The 25,660-nt window shown below is 49.2% G+C and overlaps 2 protein-coding genes across 2 annotated transcripts in view; one reads left to right on the forward strand and one right to left on the reverse strand.

The window, feature by feature from the left end:
• Positions 1-13,447, forward strand: part of SH2D2A (SH2 domain containing 2A) — a 58,388-nt gene extending 44,941 nt beyond the window's left edge. Inside the window, exons 7-8 of the mRNA XM_073639467.1 lie at positions 187-702; positions 11,109-13,447. Coding sequence (XP_073495568.1) covers positions 187-702; positions 11,109-11,252 — 660 coding nt within the window. The 3' untranslated portion in view covers positions 11,253-13,447. The remainder of the gene's footprint in view (positions 1-186; positions 703-11,108) is intronic.
• Positions 13,448-14,562: 1,115 nt separating this feature from the next.
• On the reverse strand, positions 14,563-21,509 carry PRCC (proline rich mitotic checkpoint control factor). The gene is made up of 7 exons (XM_073639468.1): positions 20,390-21,509; positions 19,989-20,036; positions 18,919-19,488; positions 18,578-18,667; positions 18,188-18,331; positions 17,794-17,859; positions 14,563-15,743 (listed from the first exon to the last, which is right to left on the reverse strand). Exons 1-7 carry the CDS (start codon positions 21,335-21,337, stop codon positions 15,657-15,659), a joined length of 1,953 nt encoding a protein of 650 aa, XP_073495569.1. The 5' UTR covers positions 21,338-21,509; the 3' UTR covers positions 14,563-15,656.
• Between the last annotated feature and the right edge of the window lie 4,151 nt (positions 21,510-25,660).

The following is a 25,660-nucleotide window of genomic DNA, read 5'->3' on the forward strand; positions in this document are numbered from 1 at the left end:
GGAGTGGCGTGGAACATGTTGGACAAGTCACACCATCAACTACTCCTGGCCAAGAGTAGATTGATCGCGCATGCGCCATATTGCACAAGCAATGGAGTGTTTGGCCACAAGGGTTCAGCTGCCTTGTCCGGTTACAACTTTATTATGACACTGTAGAAACATTATTTTTTCCTTCTTTTCGACCAGGTGGAATATGCCTCGCCGTCAACTGTAAGAAAGGTCCCAGCATTGCTTAGGAAAGGACCGGTCCCAAGTCCACAGAACCGTGACCCGCTTGTTGCCTCTGCACCAGCTAGGCCGCCGTCAGGGGGTGATGGAGGTGATGTAGAGGGGTCTAGTTCAGTAACCCCTCCATACGACCGTTCAGGAGAGATCCACATGTACACGGAGCCAGCCTTCTGCGACCAACCACGAGCGGAGAGTGGCGGTGTGGTCAGCGAGCCCATCGCCTTCTACGCTGTAGGCCGAGGATCCTGTAAGGACAATCTGGAGAATGTTTATAGCGAGGTGGATGTCAATGCTATTACATCTTGTCAGTCCAGAGCCGCCGTGAATCGTCATGCTGGACTCTCTACTCTTCCTCATCCGCCAACCAAACCTGTAAAGCAAAAGACCACGGCTTTCCATTCATCATTTCGCTCGCACAAGGCAAGTGCAGTGCCCCAGGAGGACACCAGGAGTGGGCATTTCTCAAGGTCTAACGTAAGTGTTTAGTAGAGGGTAAAGCAGTCACTATCTACATGAAGCATGATTGCAAAGTCATGAGAAAGACTAGTTTACAGCCCAAGTCAAGCTGCGGACTGTGCATGTGATATCCCACTCCATGCCCCTGCAGTGTGTGCCAAGGGTGCTCTTCTTTCGCTCGACCCTAAAATACATCCTGTATAATCTCGCCTTTCTCTTCCTTTGCTCCCCATCTACAGCCTGTGTGATCTGCCCTCCATGATAACTTGGATGCTTTCCTCCCTCTCCAGTCTGACTTACTGTTTATAACCTGTTGCTATCTCTAAGGCTACGGGCACACATTCAGTATTTGGTCAGTATTTTACATCAGTAAGCCAAAACCAGATGAGGAACAATAAGAGAAAAAGTATAATAGAAACACGTCATCAATTCAGCATTTTTGACCCATTCCTGGTTTTGGCCTACAACTACTAATGTGAAATACTGACCAAATACTGATAGTGTGAAAGCAGCCTAATACTGAGAGAAATGACAGAGGTTGTCAACAGACAACACAGAAAGAAAGATTAGGTTTCCCTCCCTATTAATAGTATGTAATCTGCCCTCCCTGATAACTCGGATGCTTTTCTCCTTCTCTACTCTTAACTTTTGTTTACAACCTCTTCCTACTTACTGTTGCTATCTATAACACAGAGTGAAAAGAGAGAACACAGTTAAGGAGCAAAGCATACTGTTCCTATCTTTGTTCCCTAATTTCACGCAGTGTTATACATAGTAGCAGGAAAGGAAAGAGGCTGTAAACAAAATATAAGAGAGGTGAGAGGGAGGAAGCATCCAAGTTATCAGGATGGGCAGATCACGAAAGGGATCCAGTTTTGGGCGGCCTCTCATATATTACAAGGGATGGAGGCCTCTCATATATTACACGGGATGGAGGCCGCTCATATATTACAAGGGATGGAGGCCTCTCATATATTACAAGGGATGAAGGCCGCTCATATATTACAAGGGATGGAGGCCGCTCCTATATTACAAGGGATGGAGGCCGCTCATATATTACACGGGATGGAGGCCTCTCCTATATTACAAGGGATGGAGGCCTCTCCTATATTACGAGGGATGGAGGCCTCTCCTATATTACGAGGGATGGAGGCCGCTCCTATATTACGAGGGATGGAGGCCGCTCCTATATTACGAGGGATGGAGGCCGCTCCTACATTACGAGGGATGGAGGCCTCTCCTATATTACAAGGGATGGAGGCCGCTCCTATATTACAAGGGATGGAGGCCTCTCCTATATAACAAGGGATGGAGGCCTCTCCTATATTACGAGGGATGGAGGCCTCTCCTATATTACGAGGGATGGAGGCCGCTCCTATATTACGAGGGATGGAGGCCGCTCCTATATTACGAGGGATGGAGGCCTCTCCTATATTATGAGGGATGGAGGCCGCTCCTATATTACAAGGGATGGAGGTCGCTCCTATATTACAAGGGATGGAGGCCGCTCCTATATTACGAGGGATGGAGGCCGCTCCTATATTACAAGGGATGGAGGTCGCTCCTATATTACAAGGGATGGAGGCCGCTCATATATTACAAGGGATGGAGGTCGCTCCTATATTACAAGGGATGGAGGTCGCTCCTATATTACAAGGGATGGAGGCCGCTCATATATTACAAGGGATGGAGGCCTCTCCTATATTACAAGGGATGGAGGCCGCTCCTATATTACGAGGGATGGAGGCCGCTCCTATATTACAAGGGATGGAGGCCGCTCATATATTACAAGGGATGGAGGCCGCTCCTATATTACAAGGGATGGAGGCCGCTCCTATATTACGAGGGATGGAGGCCGCTCCTATATTACAAGGGATGGAGGCCTCTCCTATATTACAAGGGATGGAGGTCGCTCCTATATTACAAGGGATGGAGGTCGCTCCTATATTACAAGGGATGGAGGCCTCTCCTATATTACAAGGGATGGAGGTCGCTCCTATATTACAAGGGATGGAGGTCGCTCCTATATTACAAGGGATGGAGGCCGCTCATATATTACAAGGGATGGAGGCCTCTCCTATATTACAAGGGATGGAGGCTGCTCCTATATTACGAGGGATGGAGGCCTCTCCTATATTACAAGGGATGGAGGCCGCTCCTATATTACGAGGGATGGAGGCCGCTCCTATATTACGAGGGATGGAGGCCGCTCCTATATTACGAGGGATGGAGGCCGCTCCTATATTACGAGGGATGGAGGCAGCTCCTATATTACAAGGGATGGAGGCCGCTTCTATATTACGAGGGATGGAGGCCGCTCCTATATTACAAGGGATGGAGGCCTCTCCTATATTACGAGGGATGGAGGCCGCTTCTATATTACGAGGGATGGAGGCCGCTCCTATATTACGAGGGATGGAGGCCGCTCCTATATTACGAGGGATGGAGGCCGCTCCTATATTACGAGGGATGGAGGCCGCTCCTATATTACGAGGGATGGAGGCCGCTCCTATATTACGAGGGATGGAGGCCGCTCCTATATTACAAGGGATGGAGGCCGCTTCTATATTACGAGGGATGGAGGCCGCTCCTATATTACGAGGGATGGAGGCCTCTCCTATATTACAAGGGATGGAGGCCTCTCCTATATTACAAGGGATGGAGGTCGCTCCTATATTACAAGGGATGGAGGTCGCTCCTATATTACAAGGGATGGAGGCCGCTCATATATTACAAGGGATGGAGGCCTCTCCTATATTACAAGGGATGGAGGCCGCTCCTATATTACGAGGGATGGAGGTCGCTCCTATATTACAAGGGATGGAGGCCGCTCCTATATTACGAGGGATGGAGGCCGCTCCTATATTACAAGGGATGGAGGTCGCTCCTATATTACAAGGGATGGAGGCCGCTCATATATTACAAGGGATGGAGGTCGCTCCTATATTACAAGGGATGGAGGTCGCTCCTATATTACAAGGGATGGAGGCCGCTCATATATTACAAGGGATGGAGGCCTCTCCTATATTACAAGGGATGGAGGCCGCTCCTATATTACGAGGGATGGAGGCCTCTCCTATATTACAAGGGATGGAGGCCTCTCCTATATTACAAGGGATGGAGGTCGCTCCTATATTACAAGGGATGGAGGTCGCTCCTATATTACAAGGGATGGAGGCCGCTCATATATTACAAGGGATGGAGGCCTCTCCTATATTACAAGGGATGGAGGCCGCTCCTATATTACGAGGGATGGAGGCCTCTCCTATATTACAAGGGATGGAGGCCGCTCCTATATTACGAGGGATGGAGGCCGCTCCTATATTACGAGGGATGGAGGCCGCTCCTATATTACGAGGGATGGAGGCCGCTCCTATATTACGAGGGATGGAGGCAGCTCCTATATTACAAGGGATGGAGGCCGCTTCTATATTACGAGGGATGGAGGCCGCTCCTATATTACAAGGGATGGAGGCCTCTCCTATATTACGAGGGATGGAGGCCGCTTCTATATTACGAGGGATGGAGGCCGCTCCTATATTACGAGGGATGGAGGCCACTCCTATATTACGAGGGATGGAGGCCGCTCCTATATTACGAGGGATGGAGGCCGCTCCTATATTACGAGGGATGGAGGCCGCTCCTATATTACGAGAGATGGAGGCCGCTCCTATATTACGAGGGATGGAGGCCGCTCCTATATTACGAGGGATGGAGGCCGCTCCTATATTACGAGGGATGGAGGCCGCTCCTATATTACGAGGGATGGAGGCCGCTCCTATATTACGAGGGATGGAGGCCGCTCCTATATTACGAGGGATGGAGGCCGCTCCTATATTACACGGGATGGAGGCCGCTCCTATATTACGAGGGATGGAGGCCGCTCCTATATTACGAGGGATGGAGGCCGCTCCTATATTACAAGGGATGGAGGCCGCTCATATATTACAAGGGATGGAGGCCGCTCCTATATTACGAGGGATGGAGGCCGCTCATATGATGAGAGGTTGGAAAAGTTGAGTTTGTTTAGCTTAGAATAATGACGACTCAGAGGGGATCTCATTTACATGTATAAATATATGTGTGGTCCCTACAAAGGACAGCACATGACTTATTCCCTCCAAAGACCACACTAAGGACCAGGGGGCTCATTACGGGTCGAAGAAAAGGTGATTCCGGCACCTAAACAGGAAAGGGTTCTTTACAGTCAGAGCAGTCAGACTGTGGAATGCCGACCACAAGAGGCAGTAATGGCCGACACTATAACAGCTTTATACAAGGGCTGGGAGCTGTTATAGTCTATACTTGGCCTACAATAACAGACTGAGGGTTTTCTGATATATATGCCTTTTAGGCTGATTGTTTATATGGCACATACAGGTCCATCTCACTAAATTAGAATATCAAAAAGTTAATTTATTTCAGTTCCTCAATACAAAAAGTGAAACTCCTATATTATATAGAGTCATTACACACAGAGGGATCTATTATATAGAGTCATTACACACAGAGGGATCTATTATATAGTCATTACACGCAGAGGGATCTATTATATAGAGTTATTACACACAGAGGGATCTATTATATAGAGTCATTACACACAGAGGGATCTATTATATAGTCATTACACGCAGAGGGATCTATTATATAGAGTCATTACACACAGAGGGATCTATTATATAGTCATTACACACAGAGTGATCTATTATATAGAGTCATTACACACAGAGGGATCTATTATATAGAGTCATTACACACAGAGGGATCTATTATATAGAGTCATTACACACAGAGGGATCTATTATATAGAGTCATTACACACAGAGGGATCTATTATATAGAGTCATTACACGCAGAGGGATCTATTATATAGAGTCATTACACGCAGAGGGATCTATTATATAGAGTCATTACACACAGAGTGATCTATTCCAAGTGTTTATTTCTGTTAATGTTGAGGATTATGGCTTACAGCCAATGAAAACACAAAAGTCATTATCTCAGTAAATTAAAATAATTAACAAAAACACCTGCAAAGGCTTCCTAAGCGTTTAAAAAGGTCCCTTAGTCTGTTTCAGTAGGCTCCACAATCATGGGGAAGACTGCTGACTTGACAGATGTCCAGAAGGCAGTCACTGACACACTCCACAAGGTCACAGAGTCTGGAGGAAGAGTGGAGAGGCCACAATCCAAGCTGCTTGAGGTCTAGTGTGAAGTTTCCACAATCAGTGATGGTTTGGGGGGCCATGTCATCTGCTGGTGGAGGTCCACTGTGTTTTATCAAGACCAAAGTCAGCGCAGCCGTCTACCAGGACATTTTACAGCACTTCATGCTTCCCTCTGCCGACAAGCTTTTTGGAGATGGAAATGTCATTCTCCAGCAGGACTTGGCCCCTGTCCACACTGCCAAAAGTACCAATACCTGGTTTACACACAACAGTATCACTGTGCCTGATTGGCAGCAAACTCGCCTGACCTTAACCCCATAGAGAATCTATTATAGAGAATCTATGGGGTATTGTCAAGAGGAAGATGAGAGACCCCAGACCCAACAATGCAGACGAGCTGAAGGCTGCCATCAAAGCCACCTGGGCTTCCATAACACCTTAGCAGGGCCACAGGCTGATCCCTCCATGCCACATTGCCGCATTGATGCAGTAATTGATGCAAAAGGAGCCGACCAAGTATTGAGGCATTTACTGAACAGACATTTCAGTAGGACATTTCAGATTTTAAAAGCATTTTTCAAGCTGTTATAACGTATTCTAATTTACTGAGATAATGACTTTTGTGTTTTCATTGGCTGTAAGCCATAATCATCAACATTAACAGAAATAAACACGTGAAATAGATCACTCTGTGTGTAATGACTCTATATAATAGATCCCTCTGTGTGTAATGAATCTATATAATAGATCCCTCTGCGTGTAATGACTCTATATAATAGATCACTCTGTGTGTAATGACTCTATATAATAGATCCCTCTGTGTGTAATGACTCTATATAATCGATCCCTCTGTGTGTAATGACTCTATATAATCGATCCCTCTGTGTGTAATGACTCTATATAATAGATCCCTCTGTGTGTAATGACTATATATAATAGATCCCTCTGTGTGTAATGACTCTATATAATAGATCCCTCTGTGTGTAATGACTCTATATAATAGATCCCTCTGTGTGTAATGACTATATATAATAGATCCCTCTGTGTGTAATGACTCTATATAATAGATCCCTCTGTGTGTAATGACTCTATATAATAGATCGCTCTGTGTGTAATGACTATGTATAATAGATCCCTCTGTGTGTAATGACTCTATATAATAGATCCCTCTGCGTGTAATGACTCTATATAATAGATCCCTCTGTGTGTAATGACTCTATATAATAGATCCCTCTGTGTGTAATGACTCTATATAATAGATCCCTCTGTGTGTAATGACTCTATATAATAGATCCCTCTGTGTGTAATGACTCCATATAATAGATCGCTCTGTGTGTAATGACTATATATAATAGATCCCTCTGTGTGTAATGACTCTATATAATCGATCCCTCTGTGTGTAATGACTCTATATAATAGATCCCTCTGTGTGTAATGACTCTATATAATAGATCCCTCTGTGTGTAATGACTCTATATAATAGATCCCTCTGCGTGTAATGACTCTATATAATAGATCCCTCTGCGTGTAATGACTCTATATAATAGATCCCTGTGTGTAATGACTCCATATAATAGATCACTCTGTGTGTAATGACTCTATATAATAGATCCCTCTGTGTGTAATGACTCTATATAATAGATCGCTCTGTGTAATGACTTTATATAATAGATCCCTCTGTGTGTAATGACTCTATATAATAGACCCCTCTGCGTGTAATGACTCTATATAATAGATCCCTCTGCGTGTAATGACTCTATATAATAGATCGCTCTGCGTGTAATGACTCCATATAATAGATCGCTCTGCGTGTAATGACTCTATATAATAGATCCCTCTGCGTGTAATGACTCTATATAATAGATCGCTCTGCGTGTAATGACTCCATATAATAGATCGCTCTGCGTGTAATGACTCTATATAATAGATCCCTCTGCGTGTAATGACTCTATATAATAGATCCCTCTGCGTGTAATGACTCTATATAATAGATCACTCTGCGTGTAATGACTCTATATAATAGATCCCTCTGCGTGTAATGACTCTATATAATAGATCCCACTGCGTGTAATGACTCTATATAATAGATCCCACTGCGTGTAATGACTCTATATAATAGATCCCTCTGCGTGTAATGACTCTATATAATAGATCCCTCTGCGTGTAATGACTATATAATAGATCACTCTGCGTGTAATGACTCTATATAATAGATCCCACTGCGTGTAATGACTCTATATAATAGATCGCTCTGCGTGTAATGACTCTATATAATAGATCCCTCTGCGTGTAATGACTCTATATAATAGATCCCACTGCGTGTAATGACTCTATATAATAGATCCCTCTGCGTGTAATGACTCTATATAATAGATCCCTCTGCGTGTAATGACTATATAATAGATCACTCTGCGTGTAATGACTCTATATAATAGATCCCACTGCGTGTAATGACTCTATATAATAGATCGCTCTGCGTGTAATGACTCTATATAATAGATCCCTCTGCGTGTAATGACTCTATATAATAGATCCCTCTGCGTGTAATGACTCTATATAATAGATCCCACTGCGTGTAATGACTATATAATAGATCCCTCTGCGTGTAATGACTCTATATAATAGATCCCTCTGTGTGTAATGACTCTATATAATAGATCCCTCTGCGTGTAATGACTCTATATAACAGATCACTCTGCGTGTAATGACTCTATATAATAGATCCCTCTGCGTGTAATGACTCTATATAATAGATCACACTGCGTGTAATGACTCTATATAATAGATCCCACTGCGTGTAATGACTCTATAATAGATCCCTCTGCGTGTAATGACTATATAATAGATCACTCTGCGTGTAATGACTATATAATAGATCCCACTGCGTGTAATGACTCTATATAATAGATCGCTCTGCGTGTAATGACTCTATATAATAGATCCCACTGCGTGTAATGACTCTATATAATAGATCGCTCTGCGTGTAATGACTCTATATAATAGATCCCACTGCGTGTAATGGCTCTATATAATAGATCCCACTGCGTGTAATGGCTCTATATAATAGATCCCTCTGCGTGTAATGGCTCTATATAATAGATCCCTCTGCGTTTAATGGCTCTATATAATAGATCCCTCTGCGTGTAATGGCTCTATATAATAGATCCCTCTGCGTGTAATGGCTCTATATAATAGATCCCTCTGCGTGTAATGACTCTATATAATAGATCCCTCTGCGTGTAATGACTCTATATAATAGACCCCTTTGCGTGTAATGACTCTATATAATAGATCCCTCTGCGTGTAATGACTCTATATAATAGATCCCTCTGCGTGTAATGACTCTATATAATAGATCACTCTGCGTGTAATGACTCTATATAATAGATCCCACTGCGTGTAATGACTCTATATAATAGATCCCTCTGCGTGTAATGACTCTATATAATAGATCCCTCTGCGTGTAATGACTCTATATAATAGATCCCTCTGCGTGTAATGACTATATAATAGATCACTCTGTGTGTAATGACTCTATATAATAGATCCCTCTGTGTGTAATGACTCTATATAATAGATCGCTCTGTGTGTAATGACTCTATATAATAGATCCCTCTGTGTGTAATGACTCTATATAATAGATCCCTCTGCGTGTAATGACTCTATATAATAGATCCCTCTGCGTGTAATGACTCTATATAATAGATCCCTCTGTGTGTAATGACTCTATATAATAGATCCCTCTGTGTGTAATGACTCTATATAATAGATCCCACTGCGTGTAATGACTCTATATAATAGATCGCTCTGCGTGTAATGACTCTATATAATAGATCCCTCTGCGTGTAATGACTCTATATAATAGATCCCACTGCGTGTAATGACTCTATATAATAGATCCCTCTGCGTGTAATGACTCTATATAATAGATCCCTCTGCGTGTAATGACTCTATATAATAGATCCCTCTGCGTGTAATGACTATATAATAGATCACTCTGCGTGTAATGACTCTATATAATAGATCCCACTGCGTGTAATGACTCTATATAATAGATCCCTCTGCGTGTAATGACTCTATATAATAGATCCCACTGCGTGTAATGACTATATAATAGATCCCTCTGCGTGTAATGACTCTATATAATAGATCCCTCTGCGTGTAATGACTCTATATAATAGATCCCTCTGCGTGTAATGACTCTATATAACAGATCCCTCTGCGTGTAATGACTCTATATAATAGATTCCTCTGCGTGTAATGACTCTATATAATAGATCCCACTGCGTGTAATGACTCTATATAATAGATCCCTTTACGTGTAATGACTCTATATAATAGATCACTCTGCGTGTAATGACTCTATATAATAGATCCCTCTGCGTGTAATGACTCTATATAATAGATCACTCTGCGTGTAATGACTCTATATAATAGATCCCACTGCGTGTAATGACTCTATATAATAGATCCCTTTACGTGTAATGACTCTATATAATAGATCCCTCTGCGTGTAATGACTAAATAGATCACTCTGCGTGTAATGACTATATAATAGATCCCACTGCGTGTAATGACTCTATATAATAGATCACTCTGCGTGTAATGACTCTATATAATAGATCCCACTGCGTGTAATGACTCTATATAATAGATCCCTTTACGTGTAATGACTCTATATAATAGATTCCTCTGCGTGTAATGACTCTATATAATAGATCCCACTGCGTGTAATGTCTCTATATAATAGATCCCTCTGCGTGTAATGACTCTATATAATAGATCCCTCTGCGTGTAATGACTCTATATAATAGATCCCTTTACGTATAATGACTCTATATAATAGATCCCTCTGCGTGTAATGACTCTATATAATAGATCCCTCTGTGTGTAATGTCTCTATATAATAGATCCCACTGCGTGTAATGACTCTATATAATATAGGAGTTTCACTTTTTGTATTGAAGAACTGAAATAAATTAACTTTCTGATGATATTCTAATTTAGTGTGATGCACGTGTATATGGTTATTAGTTCATCTCAAGAGACCCATGGTCAGGCCAGGTACTGTGGTCAGATCATGAAAAAAATGAAATGTAAATGTGCACTGAGAAATGGGAGAGGGAAAAGTGTGTTGTCCTGCATTCATGTCAGAAGCAGCAGAACAACCAGCTATGTGAAGGAATTATACAGGCTCTACATCAGAAAAAAGGTAGGAAATTTTCAATTAAATACTGACTCTTTCCATTTTTACAGATAAAGCCACACGCTCCTGTACAGCTAGATGACCCAATGTATGGAAGGGGTCAGGGCCTGTCAGATGTAGATGAGAACATCTATGAGAAGATTCCTGAAAATTGTGTTCCCACATCGAAGAACCCAGGAAGAAAAAACAGATGACGTGCAGACTACTGACCTGCTGGAAAAAGGATCCAGCTTATACAGAAACTGTTAACAGGCTGCTGTTGACTGATCTGCTGTTATTATTTGTCCTTATTTAGTACATAATGCTTTAACCACACCAGGAACGTAAATGACCCAAGGGGTCTACATCTGCATGTTAGTTTCAAAAATTCAGGCAGTCCCTTCTTACCACTAGGGGTACATAATGAAACGTTACAGACATGTATATAGTTTGTAAATAAGATATTTAAAACAGAACAGCATCTTTATGCCTTAGATAAATATCATCATCTCTGCTGAGGACTTGGCCACACACGTCAAAAACAAGATTGACCAAACATGGCAAGTCTTTACTGTCCAACCACCACAACCCGTTTTCCACATCATTGTCCTTTCCCCATAACCCCCCTTCCCAACATCACGGAAAGAGACCTCGCTCGTCTCCTCTCCAAACCACACCTCACCACTTGTGCACTCGACTCCATCCCATCCCACCTCCTCCCCAACCTCACCCCCACACTCATCCCATCCCTAACCCATCTCTTCAACCTATCACTATCTTCTGGTACCTTCCCCACTGCCTTCAAACATGCCACAATCACGCCCATCCTCAAAAAGCCATCCCTCGACCCATCCGCCTTCTCCAGCTATTACCCCATATCGCTGCTCCCATTTGCCTCCAAACTCCTTGAGCAACACGTTCACGCTGAACTTTCCTCCCACTTCTCATCTAACTCTCTCTTCGACAACCGACAATCCGGCTTCCGCCCCCACCATTCCACCGAAACTGCCCTTACCAAAATCACCCATGACTTACTTACAGCCAAACCTAACAGATAATACTCTGTACTCCTTCTTGACATGTCCTCTGCTTTCGATACAGTTGACCACTGCCTCCTACTACAGATCCTCTCTTCCTTCAGCGTCAAAGACTTTGCCCTATCTTGGATCTCCTCATACCTTTCATATTTAGCGTCTCCCACTCCCACACTACCTCCTCACCCCGCCCCCTCTCTGTTGGGAGTCCCTCAAGGCTCTGTCCTAGGACCCCTACTCTTCTCAATCTATACCCTTGGCCTGGGACAGCTCATAAAATCCCATGGCTTCCAGTACCATCTGTACGCTGACGACACCCAGATCTACCTCTCTGGCCCAGATGTCACCTCTCTGCTGTCCAGAATCCCAGCGTGTCTATCAGCCATATCCTCCTTCTTCTCCCGCTTCCTCAAGCTCAATGTGGACAAAACTGAACTCATTATCTTTCCACCATCTTGCATATCCTTCCCACCTGATCTTTCTATCACAATAAACGGCATCACACTTTCCGCTGTACCGAATATCTGCTGCCTCGGAGTAACCCTTGACTCTGCCCTGTCCTTCAAACCCCACATCCAAGCTCTCGCCACCTCCTGTCGCCTCCAGCTCAAAAATATTTCCAGGATCCTTCCTTTCCTCAACCCTCAATCTACTAAACTGCTTGTGCATGCCCTCATCATCTCCCGCCTCGACTACTGCAACATCCTCCTCTGTGGCCTCCCTGCTAACACTCTCGCACCGTTCCAGTCCATCCTTAACTCTGCTGCGCGACTGGTCCATCTCTCATTACTCCTCTGCTTCTCCCCTCTGCAAATCCCTTCACTGGCTCCCATTCCCCCAGCGTATCCAATTCAAACTACTAACACTGACCTACAAAGCCATCCATAACCTCTCTCCTCCATACATCTCTGAACTAATCTCCCGATACATTCCCTCACGTAACCTCTGGTCCTCCCAAGACCTCCTTCTCTCCTCCACACTTATTCGTTCCTCACACAATCGCCTCCAAGATTTCTCCCGAATATCCCCCATCCTATGGAATTCTGTGCCTCAACAAGTCCGATTATCCCCCACACTCGGATCCTTCAGACGGAACCTGAAAACCCATCTCTTCAAACAAGCTTACAGCCTGCCATGACCCCGCTGCCTCCTCAACAACACTGGAGCTACTGCAACCCCCCAACCTGTCTCCTCCCCCATTCCTGTAGAATGTAAGCCCGCAAGGGCAGCGTCCTCCTCCCTCTGTACCAGTCTATCACTGTTAGTTAGTTTACTGTAAGTGATATCTGTATCTGGTATGAAACCATTCTTATGTTCAGCGCCATGGAATCAATGGCGCTATATAAATAAATATTAAAAATATAATTTTGACTGTACTGCCACCTTGTACTGCATATGTTATATTTTCATACCCAATTATGTTTTATCTCGTTACCTACTTTTTATTTTTCGGCCTTCACTTTTGTTCTTCTTTGCTAATAAATTATATTATGTAGCGAAATTTTCAATCAAATAAGAGTCCCTTTAAATATCTGCCCCTTTAAATTAAACACTTTATTTGCAGAATCTTCATCCTAACTAGATTTTTAATATTTGAAACCACAAACTCTTCCAGGCAATGAACCCTCTGAATTGGACAAAAGCTAAAAGGGAAACTCAAAAATATATATATGTATGTATATATATATACACAGTTCAGATTATTTACAGTTCACATCACAAAACAGCTTTGAGTTCAGCAAGTAAATTCATGCCCATCCCAAGGCGGCATCGGTGGTGTCACCAGGGCAGGCGTCAGCAGCATCGGACCACCCGGGGGTATGGCATTTATAGCCAGAGAAATACATTCAACTTGAGCACAGAGCATGATATCCCAAACCTCAGGAACCCTGCAGTGTTCTGGCGCCTGCGCAGAGAAGCCGGGGTGCGCGTCTCAGATTCCAGCGCATGCAAGGACGAAGCTAGGAGCATGTCAGCCAGCCCCTGGCATTGATAGAATACACCCCGCTTTCCTGCACATGCGCAATGGGTACCTGACCTAGTCTCATAGCTTACACTGCGCATGCGCCAGACCCCCCCCATACAGGATTCCAGCTCGCTCCGAGCATGCGCCAGACCCCCCCCATACAGGATTCCAGCTCGCTCCGAGCATGCGCCGGACCCCCCCCCATACAGGATTCCTGCTCACTGAGCATGCGCCAGACCCCCCCCCCCCCATACAGGATTCCAGCTCGCTCCGAGCATGCGCCAGACCCCCCCCCCATACAGGATTCCAGCTCGCTCCGAGCATGTGCCAGACCCCCCCCCCATACAGGATTCCAGCTCGCTCCGAGCATGCGCCAGCCCCCCATACAGGACTCCAGCTCGCTCCGAGCATGCGCCAGCCCCCCATACAGGATTCCAGCTCGCTCCGAGCATGCGCCGCCCCCCCCCCCCCCCACAGGATTCCTGCTCACTCCGAGCATGCGCCAGACCCCCCCCCCCCCCCCCATACAGGATTCCAGCTCGCTCCAAGCATGCGCCGGACCCCCATACAGGATTCCAGCTCGCTCCGAGCATGCGCCGGACCCCCATACAGGATTCCAGCTCGCTCCGAGCATGCGCCGGACCCCCATACAGGATTCCAGCTCGCTCCGAGCATGCGCCGGACCCCCATACAGGATTCCAGCTAGCGCCAGACCCCCCATACAGAATTTCAGCTTGCTCTGCGCATGCCTCAGACCCCCATACAGGATTTCAGCTTGCACTACGCGTGCCTCAGACCCCCATACAGGATTTCAGCTAGCGCCAGACCCCCCCATACAGGATTTCAGCTTGCTCTGCGCATGCCTCAGACCCCCATACAGGATTTCAGCTCCCTCTGCGCATGCGCCAGAGGACGTGGAGTATATTGGTAGATGCATTGGATTTTCTATAGACATAGGAAGGCGCACCCTGTCCTGGGGGAGTGGGCAGGACTAAGACATGAGCATCACTGTATCCAGATCACAGGACATACATGTACCCCACCCGCCTAGTACCTGGCGCTCACTACTTCTCATTTGAACCACAAGAGAGGCACCAAACTAAAAAAGGAGTGAGATCCTGATTTCAGAGCCCAATATCTACAGCGGTCCGACCAAGTCATCCATGCAAAGTATAATGGGGAACACGAGTGTATTTATAAGGACCCCGCAAACTTGCTGCCTCCGACAACACGAGAGGTTCCGGGTGGGAGATCTAGAGCGAGACTGAGACCACCTGTTAAGTGAAAAATCAGAAAAAAAAATAACCTTAAGAGAGTGTGGAAAAGTCATTTAGCGTCCGGGCCGTGTCCGCTCATTTACACATTATACAGGTAAACGCTTTCAGTGTCGGCCAGAAGCCAAAAAAAAAAATCAAACAGTCTGGCGTTTCAAGAGTTAATGGTAATCACATTAATAAAGGTGGGAGTCCTCTCATAGTCTGCAGACCACACAGGGGTGTGGAGCGGGCGGGCTGTACAGCAGGGGGTCTGGCGGTACATCTGTCCACTTAACAATAACCGGTACTGGGATTTTCAAGTCCGGTAATCAAACCTCCCCCAGCTGCCAAGGGGGAGGGGCATCAAAACCCGTATTTCGCTTGCGTCTGCCGCCGGCTCATCTTATTCTCCGCCCAAGTGTTTTTCAGCTCCAGTTCCCTCTCTTTAGCCTGCAAGAAAAAAAATTGAAAAGCCGTTTTTTGCGTGCACGCTTACTTAAATGCAGGGGTCCCTTTAAGAACACCGTTAGTTAAAGGGTTCATTCCTTCATAATTAAAAAAAAAAAGTAAAGTACTGTGGGATAGTGCTCGGAAATACAAGCTATTTGGCAATTTACTGCTTATTAAAATTTTCACCCGTTATTGAGATATTAACATTTTTCTTTTGTTTACAGCTAGTTACCATAGAGACCGACCACCGCTGCTACACAGCAGAACATGTGTAGTGCTTACAATCTTTCCTATTGAGCTTGTAACACCATTTTTAAGCTGATCAGGATAATAGGAGAGCGCTGTTACCTCCTAACCCCGGCCAGCTTCAGTGCACTGCTTACAATGTAGACAACAGGGGTGGTGGTCGGTCTCCAAGGCAACGAGCTGCAAACAGAAGTGCTAATATCTCAGAAACAACTGTAAATTTTAATAAGCAGTAAATTGAAGATGTGCCTGTATTTACAAGTACTATCCAACAATATCCATATATGAAGTGGGAGTGTGCCCTTTGATGCCTGATCTGGAAAGGCACTGAGGATATTGTCCTATACTAGTGCTACACATACAGTGGATGGAACTGGCTCAGTAGCCAAGTGCACTCCATGAGCGATGGTGCCGGCTGACAACCGGCGTTGTTAAATGCTTAGGTAGGGGTGTGTTTACTTAGTGAATGTACAAACAAAAATGATTTGGGGGTGCGAATTAAGATTCCCGGGTGGCAGGAGAGCCCCTCCACCCGGGTGGCAGGAGAGCCCCTCCACCCGGGTGGCAGGAGAGCCCCTCCACCCGGGTGGCAGGAGAGCCCCTCCACCCGGGTGGCAGGAGAGCCCCTCCACCCGGGTGGCAGGAGAGCCCCTCCACCCAGAGCTGATAATGTGGGTAGTCCTCCTACAGTTCTACTGAATCCAGTCCACCCCCTGACGAAGGACGCGTGTCCGAAAAGCGCATTGGGGCCATTTATGTAGCTGGACCAGTTACGCAGGTATCTATTTATCTTTGGTTCCCAGGTTGTGATGCCACTGACTTATTATAAATATACCATCACCTATGCATAGATTAAACATTATTCATTGCATATCTGACTATGTATTGTATGCATTGGTTCTTTGGTTATCAATATATGATTACACATTATGGCCATCTACCTTCATTTCTTTCTGGGACTTAGTCCAGCACATTGATTGTTATGCATTATTAACATCAATAATCTTTTATATTAAACTAGATGGTGGCCCGATTCTAACGCATCGGATATTCTAGAATATGTATGCGGCCGACCGGGCGCGACTAATCAGCAAAGCAGTGTTTAAATGGGTTGTGCACTAACCCCCCAATGTATCCCCCCGGGGCCCCTAATGAATTTTGTAATTACGTCATGTTGTCAATACTGCTTGTGACAACATCGCTGACCACGCGGCAAGTGTGAAGGGAGGACCGGGGAGCGAGGCCGCTGGTCGGGGTACTTCTGCTGCGCCGGTCATCTCCCGGCTGCATTGCCACTGACCTCTGTGCGGCAGATGAGCCGCTAACGGCCGCCATCTTGTTCTGAAATCCCACGTCGCTGATTGGCCGAGGCCGGACCAATCAGCGACACGGGATTTCCTGGATGAACAGACAGACGGCATAAGCCGATTATATAGTAGATGTACGGCTCTGCAGTGCCGACATGCTTATGCATGTAGTGCCACTTAACCATTGCTTCTCAATAAAGGTTTTTTATGTAATATACTTGGTCTCTTTTTTGATTTGGACCTATCATTTGGTGGTTCTACTTTTGTCATATTTCTTACCGAATGGTCTGCCATTCTAATTTGGTCCATATAGCAAGCACACTATTCCTTATGGGCTTGGCGACTTGCAGGTCCTATTATGGTTATTGACTTGTGTTACGTATTGAATCCAGTCCAGCAGGACCACGGAAGGTGGGATATGGCCGCCATACAGTAAAGCATGCAGGATGTGAGTGAGAGGAGTGTAACGGCCTGATGCTGGAGCGGCCATAACTCACCTGGTGGATCAAGTAGGTGATCTGATGCTTCCGCCTCTGCTGTCCCGTCGGCTGTTCTCCTTTTTTCTAATGGGTCAAAAAAAAAAAAAAAAAAATAATTATAAAAATAGTGGACGTCTGTGACATGTTCATGGGCTGCTGCGCTCTCACGGTGCCCCTTAAATCATCAAAACCTTTAATGGCTCCGACCACCTTTTAAACAATCGTGGGGCCACAATCGCTGAAACGTGTGCCCATCTGCTCTTCTTAAAGGGCTACTCCAACAAACAGTGGTCCCAAGAACCGGGCTCTGAAAAGACCAGCGACCATGTGTGACATCGCCGACAAGCCATTGCCTACGGGGGCATGTCAGAACCCCGATGATCACTTAATGATGAGAGTAAGCCCCCATTACCTTGCTGAAAGACTTCATGTTCTTCTCCTCGGTCAGGGCTTTGGTCAGCCATTGCTGGTTACCGCTCAGCTGGTCGTCGCCTTTGATCTCCACAAAGTTGATCTCTTCCCTTCCCCGATTCCTCTTACCCTGGAGCCGTTTAAACTGCAATAATGATGGTAGTCAGTAAAGGGTGTGATGGGAGCGGTCATGACTAGCCCTTGCAGGTCGATAGCAGCCCCTAGCAAAAAGTATTGCTAGGTAGCCCACCGATCGAGGGGCTACAGAACTTGCACACAACATTTGGGCGTTATGGTGGGTGTCAGAGCAGAGTCTCGGCCCTGATCAGTTCAGACGGCGGGTCTGTGGGGTCCCAGAACTCGTCAGGTACCATTTATTCGGAAACCTTACCGCTTCGTCGTCCATGAAGGAGTCGCTGGGGGTGCCGTCTCGCTGCGTGGATGCCGCCTGCTCCTGGTAATAGCCGCTGCCGTAATAACCCTGTTGTGGGAGAAAAGAATCATGGTGATTATGGAGCGGAGGTGACGGCTCAGTGACCCACATCAACCAGCCGCCATGTGCAGTGTCTGACCCCCTGCCGGGCCATGTTGTATATACCATAGGTCGGGTACATGAAGCCGAAGCCCCCCATTCACACGTAGCGGGAACCGACCCCGCCCCACCATACATAGCAGGAGCCAACCACCCTGGCTGCTCATGAGGGGGTTAAGTACATGGTACTGAATACCTACTGGGTCGTACGCGGCCCCCGATGAGCTGTCGTACTCTGGATACTGCTCGTACTGGTAGTCGTCCCCAGACGTGGCCGGCCACTGCTGACCGGGCGCTGGGCCGCTGACGGTTTTGAACTCTAAGGGGGCATTTGCCGCGTCGTTCTGCAGCTCGCTGGCCTCAGCCCCCAGCGGCCCTTCGTCCCCCGAGGCAGGCAGCGGGTAGGTGAAGCCCTCGGATGGCGACGGAGGGATCTCGCTGCTGTCTGACAGAGAGAAGAAGTTGCCCTGCCGGAAGTCGTCGTCGCTGTCCTCCTCGTTCTCCTCCTGGGTGATCTGCTTGGTGACCTGCAGGGCTGCGTTCTTGGCTGCCGCCTTGATGGCGGATGGGGACGGCGTGTGGGACACCTCCGGGTTGGCGCTCAGCTTGGGTCTGGATGCAGAGGTCATTTTCGGAAGCTTCGGCTCGGTGGGAGCCTCAGACACCTTCTTCGTGAAGTTGTAGGGAAGCGGCTGACGCTTGGAATCGCCACCAGAAGCATTTTTGGGTTGAGGAAGTAGAGATGACAAACCGAAGCCTTCCCTAGAGCCCTGCACACAAAAATCACAGGGGGGGGGGGGGGGAGAAACAGTGAGGCTTAATCTATCATGCATGGCAGACAAGGAGGAAACAGGGAGGAAAGCATTCAAGTTATTAGGGAGGGCAGCTCATTAAGGCAGAAGGGAGGAATGCATTCACACTTATGGAGGGAAGCACATACAAGCTGTGGGTAGAGAAGAAAGCATTCACATTATTAGGGAGAGATGCTGATCAGACTGTAGATAGGAAGGAAAGCATTCACACTATTAGGGAAGGCAGCTCACTCAAGCAGTCTAATGAGCTGCCTCCCTAATATGAATGTTTTCCTCCCCATCTATAGAGATCCTTCAGGAGCTGAAGGTTTGATGTTTGTGCAGGAATGAAGCTGTGCTAATACATGAGACACAAGCCCCCTGTATCACTGAGAATGAGGGAGAACGGCACGGCAGGCGTGTGTAGCCTGTACGCAGCTCTCCTGCTCCTACCCGATGCCGGCTGAGCGCGGCATTACCTGACTGACCGGCTTCTTCCTGCTCGGTTCATCGTCATCAGAATCCGACTGTGGAGGGAAAGAAAACAAACAGGTGAGATGAAGCCATCTCTGCCACAGATCCTGAACGAATTCTTGAGGGAGAGGGGGTGGAGGGGGTGGGGGGGCAGATAAAATTTGACATGTCCCATCCTTACATTCTGATCCTTCTCTCAGAGGGGAGAGAAGCGTCTGCAGAGGTCAGAGCTGCTTATCTCCCCCCCATCCTTGGAGACAGGTGAATCACAGGGTGGGGTCTGATCAGAAGGTCCCGGGGGTGTGACTCACAGGATGGGGTCTGATCGGAGGGTCTCGGGGGTGTGGCTCACAGGGTGGGGTCTGATCGGAGGGTCCCGGGGCTCAGACCCCCTTACAATACTCACACCGCCCACGTGCAGCTCGGGGACGCTGATCTTCACCGGTTCCGATCGCTTCTTCGGCTTTGCGTTGTCGTTTTCCGGGAGGCTCCCGCCTTGGCTGGGGGCTTTGGGAGGAGGTAGCGGCTGAGGAGGGGGAAGGTTTAGTCCTTGATTACCGACTGGTGGAGGCAGACTCAGCCCCCCACTAACCTGCGGCGTCAGGAGGGTCATTGGCGGAGGCAGGGAGAGTCCATTACCAGACTGCGGGGGTGGAGGAGGGAGGGCCATGCCAAGTCCGCCGTGAGGGGGGGGCAAGTTTAGGCCAGAACTGTTCTGTGGGGGGGGCAGGGTCAGACTGTGTGTGTTCAGGCGCAGTCCAGACCCAGCCTGAGGAGGGGGCAGGCTCATTCCTGGGGTGCTGTGAGGGGGGAGCGGGGGCAGGTTCATATTGGGACCACCTTGCGGAGGCGGAAGGCTTAGGTTGGGACCCCCCTGAGGAGGTGGAAGGTTCAGTCCAGGACCCCCATGGGGAGGCGGAAGGTTCATCCCTGGTCCGCTGTGAGGTGGAGGGAGGGGCATACCATGTCCACCTTGGGGGGGAAGGGGCATACTACGTGCACCTGGTGGGGGCGGCAGGTTGATACCAGGAGGTGGAAAGCTGGCAGGAGCGGGGCCGTACCCGAGGCCGGAGAAGCCGCCATAGCCCGGAGCTCCGTACGGGGGCGGAGGGCCGAATCCGGGCGGGAAGCCGAGGCCGTACACGCCGTAGAATCCCGGGCTGTGCTGCTCCTGCTCTGCCGGGGACTGCCGGGTGTACGCCGCAGGAAAGCCCGAGGCTTCCGCCTGTGCAGCAGCGGGAGGGACGTCCTTCCTCGGTGCGTGCAGGCTGGAGCGGAGCCCCGCGGAAGACTCCGGCGTCATCTCCGACTCCGACTCGCTGTCTTCACTGCTGGCGTAGGCCACTAGCGACATGGCTGCTCCGGGGAGGGAGCGCTCACTGCTCCCGGCCTAACAACGCCACGTCCCGGGCCACCTAACCCCGACTACACCGCTCACAGGCCGCCGAGCATGATGGCGCCGGCCGTGACTACAACTCCCAGCAGCCATCGCGGCGCATAAGAGGGAAGGCGGCCGCAAGGCATCCTGGGTGTCTGACGCACAGCGTGCACTCACATCCCGGCAGTCTATGCGAGCCGCCAGCTAACAGACTAATAAAGATTTACATTCAAACAGTAATGAGTACGCTCCCATACACACTTTATCATTTTTCTTCTGAACCAAGCGGTTTTTTGTCCACGCGTAGTGTGAGCCCTGCTGACGGTTTTTCGAGATGCAGTGTGTCATTTCACCCATGAATGAAAAGCGCAAGTAAAAACACATGTATTGTTTTACCTGACACCAAAAACCGCGACATGTGAACACGTCTGAAGCTGAATGGCGTACATGGCGCTGAATTAGTTGAGAAGCGCAGCTCCTCTGTGGCGGCTGACCCCAGAGACGGCAGTGACATTCCTGGCGTCCACAACGCCGACACTCATGATGAATTTGATGGCAGGCGGCAGCTTTGTGGCCTAAGGCCGCGGCCCCACTATCAGTATCCGGTCAGTATTCGGTCAGTATTTTTTCTCAGGCGGCAAAAACTGGTGAGGAACAATCGGAGAAAAGGTAGAATAGAAACAAGTCACCAATTCTGCATTTATTTATTTATTTTACTCTCTTATATAGCGGCATTAATTCCACAGCGCTTTACAGACATCACTGTCCCCACTGGGGCTCACGATCTACATTCCCTATCAGTATGCAGTGTGGGAGGAAACCAGGAAACCCACGCAAACACGGGCAGAACATACAAACTCCTTGCAGATGTTGTCCTTGGTGGGATTTATCACCCACTCCTGGTTTTGGCTCCCACTCATGAGAAAAAATACTGACCAAATACTGATAGTGGGGCCATGGCCTAAAACTGCGATGAATCAGCCTCGGGGTCTCTTTGTGGAGTTTTTGGAGCAGACTGTGCTGACAGGCAGAGGCTCCGATACTGACAGGAAGCGGCTCCGTGTGCTGACAGGCAGAGGCTCCGATACTGACAGGAAGAGGCTCCGATACTGACAGGCAGAGGCTCCGATACTGACAGGAAGAGGCTCCGATACTGACAGGCAGAGGCTCCGATACTGACAGGCAGAGGCTCCGATACTGACAGGCAGAGGCTCCGATACTGACAGGAAGCGGCTCCGTGTGCTGACAGGCAGAGGCTCCGATACTGACAGGCAGAGGCTCTGATACTGGCAGGCAGATGCTCCGATACTGACAGGCAGGAGCTCCGTGCGCTGACAGGCAGAGGCTCCGATACTGGCAGGCAGAGGCTCCGATACTGACAGGCAGAGGCTCCGATACTGACAGGCAGAGGCTCCGTGCGCTGACAGGCAGGGGCTCCGATACTGACAGGCAGATGCTCCGTGTGCTGACAGGCAGAGGCTCCGATACTGGCAGGCAGAGGCTCCGTGCGCTGACAGGCAGAGGCTCCGATACTGACAGAGAGATGCTCCGATACTGCCAGGCAGAGGCTCAGATACTGACAGGCAGAGGCTCCGATACTGACAGGCAGAGGCTCAGATACTGACAGGCAGAGGCTCCGATACTGGCAGGCAGATGCTCCGATACTGACAGGCAGAGGCTCCGATACTGACATGCAGATGCTCCGTGCGCTGACAGGCAGAGGCTCCGATACTGACAGGCAAAGGCTCAGATACTGGCAGGCAAGACTCCGAAACTGACAGGCAGAGGCTCCGATACTGACAGGCAGAGGCTCCGATACTGGCAGGCAGAGGCTCCGATACTGACAGGCAGAGGCTCCGATACTGACAGGCAGAGGCTTGATACTGACAGGAAGAGGCTCCGTGCGCTGACAGGCAGAGGCTTCGATACTGACAGGCAGAGGCTCCATGTGCTGACAGGCAGACGCTCCGATACTGGCAGGCAGAGGCTCCGTGTTCTGACAGGCAGAGGCTCCGATACTGACAGGCAGAGTCTCCGATACTGGCAGGCAGATGCTCCGATACTGACAGGCAGGGGCTCCGATACTGAAAGGCAGAGGCTCCGATACTGACAGGCAGATGCTCCGATACTGACAGGCAGAGGCTCCGATACTGGAAGGCAGAGGTTCCGTGCACTGACAGGCAGAGGCTCCGATACTGGCAGGCAGATGCTCCGATACTGACAGGCAGAGGCTCCGATACTGGCAGGCAGAGGCTCGATACTGACAGGAAGAGGCTCCGTGCGCTGACAGGCAGAGACTTCGATACTGACAGGCAGAGGCTCTGTGTGCTGACAGGCAGACGCTCCGATACTGGCAGGCAGAGGCTCCGTGTTCTGACAAGCAGAGGCTCCGATACTGACAGGCATAGGCTCCGATACTGGCAGGCAGATGCTCCGATACTGACAGGCAGGGGCTCCGATACTGAAAGGCAGAGGCTCCGATACTGACAGGCAGATGCTCCGATACTGACAGGCAGAGGCTCCGATACTGGCAGGCAGAGGCTCCGTGCGCTGACAGGCAGAGGCTCCGATACTGGCAGGCAGATGCTCCGATACTGAAAGGCAGAGGCTCCGATACTGACAGGCAGAGGCTCCGTGTGCTGACAGGCAGAGGCTCCGATACTGGCAGGCAGATGCTCCGATACTGGCAGGCAGAGGCTCCGTGTGCTGACAGGCAGAGGCTCCGATACTGACAGGCAGATGCTCCGTGCGCTGACAGGCAGAGGCTCCGATACTGACAGGCAGAGGCTCCATATGCTGACAGGCAGAGGCTCCGATACTGACAGGCAGAGGCTCCGTGTGCTGACAGGCAGAGGCTCCGATACTGACAGGCAGAGGCTCCGATACTGACAGGCAGAGGCTCCGTGTGCTGACAGGCAGAGGCTCCCATACTGGCAGGCAGAGGCTCTGATACTGACAGGCAGAGGCTCCGATACTGACAGGCAGAGGCTCCGTGTGCTGACAGGCAGAGGCTCCGATACTGACAGGCAGAGGCTCCGATACTGGCAGGCAGATGCTCTGATACTGACAGGCAGAGGCGGCAGAGGCTCCGATACTGACAGGCAGAGGCTCCGATACTGACAGGCAGAGGCTCCGTGTGCTGACAGGCTGAGGCTCCGATACTGACAGGCAGATGCTCCGATACTGACAGGCAGAGGCTCCGATACTGACAGGCAGAGGCTCCGATACTGACAGGCAGATGCTCCGATACTGGCAGGCAGAGGCTCCGATACTGACAGGCAGAGGCTCCGATACTGACAGGCAGAGGCTCCGTCCGCTGACAGGCAGAGGCTCCGATCGCTGACAGGCAGAGGCTCCGATACTGACAGGCAGAGGCTCCGTCCGCTGACGGGCAGAGTCTCCGATACTGGCAGGCAGAGGCTCCGATACTGACAGGCAAAGGCTCAGATACTGACAGGCAGAGGCTCCGATACTGACAGGCAGAGGCTCCGTGCGCTGACAGGCAGAGGCTCCGATACTGACAGGCAGAGGCTCCGTCCGCTGACGGGCAGAGGCTCCGATGCTGGCAGGCAGAGGCTCCGATACTGAAAGGCAAAGGATCAGATACTGCCAGGCAGAGGCTCCGTCCGCTGACAGGCAGAGGCTCCGTGCGCTGACAGGCAGAGGATCCCATACTGACAGGCAGAGGCTCCGTGCGCTGACAGGTAGAGGCTCCGTGCGCTGACAGGCAGAGGCTCCGATACTGACAGGCAGAGGCTCCGTCCGCTGACAGGCAGAGGCTCCGATACTGACAGGCAGAGGCTCCGTCCGCTGACAGGCAGAGGCTCCGATACTGAGAGGCAGAGGCTCCGTCCGCTGACAGGCAGAGGCTCCGATACTGAGAGGCAGAGGCTCCGATACTGACAGGCAGAGGCTCCGTCCGCTGACAGGCAGAGGCTCCGATACTGACAGGCAGAGGCTCCGTCCGCTGACAGGCAGAGGCTCCGATACTGAGAGGCAGAGGCTCCATGCGCTGACAGGCAGAGGCTCCGATACTGAGAGGCAGAGGCTCCGTCCGCTGACAGGCAGAGGCTTCGATACTGACAGGCAGAGGCTCCGTCCGCTGACAGGCAGAGGTTCCGATACTGACAGGCAGAGGCTCCGATACTGACAGGCAGAGGCTCCGATACTGACAGGCAGATGCTCCGATACTAACAGGCAGAGGCTCCGATACTGACAGGCAGTGGCTCCGTCCGCTGACAGGCAGTGGCTCCGTCCGCTGACAGGCAGAGGCTCCGTCCGCTGACAGGCAGTGGCTCC

The sequence above is a fragment of the Phyllobates terribilis genome, unplaced genomic scaffold (assembly GCF_046119375.1).
Source record: "Phyllobates terribilis strain yellow unplaced genomic scaffold, ASM4611937v1 Scaffold_7__3_contigs__length_470593459, whole genome shotgun sequence".
Taxonomy (NCBI): Eukaryota; Metazoa; Chordata; class Amphibia; order Anura; family Dendrobatidae; genus Phyllobates; species Phyllobates terribilis.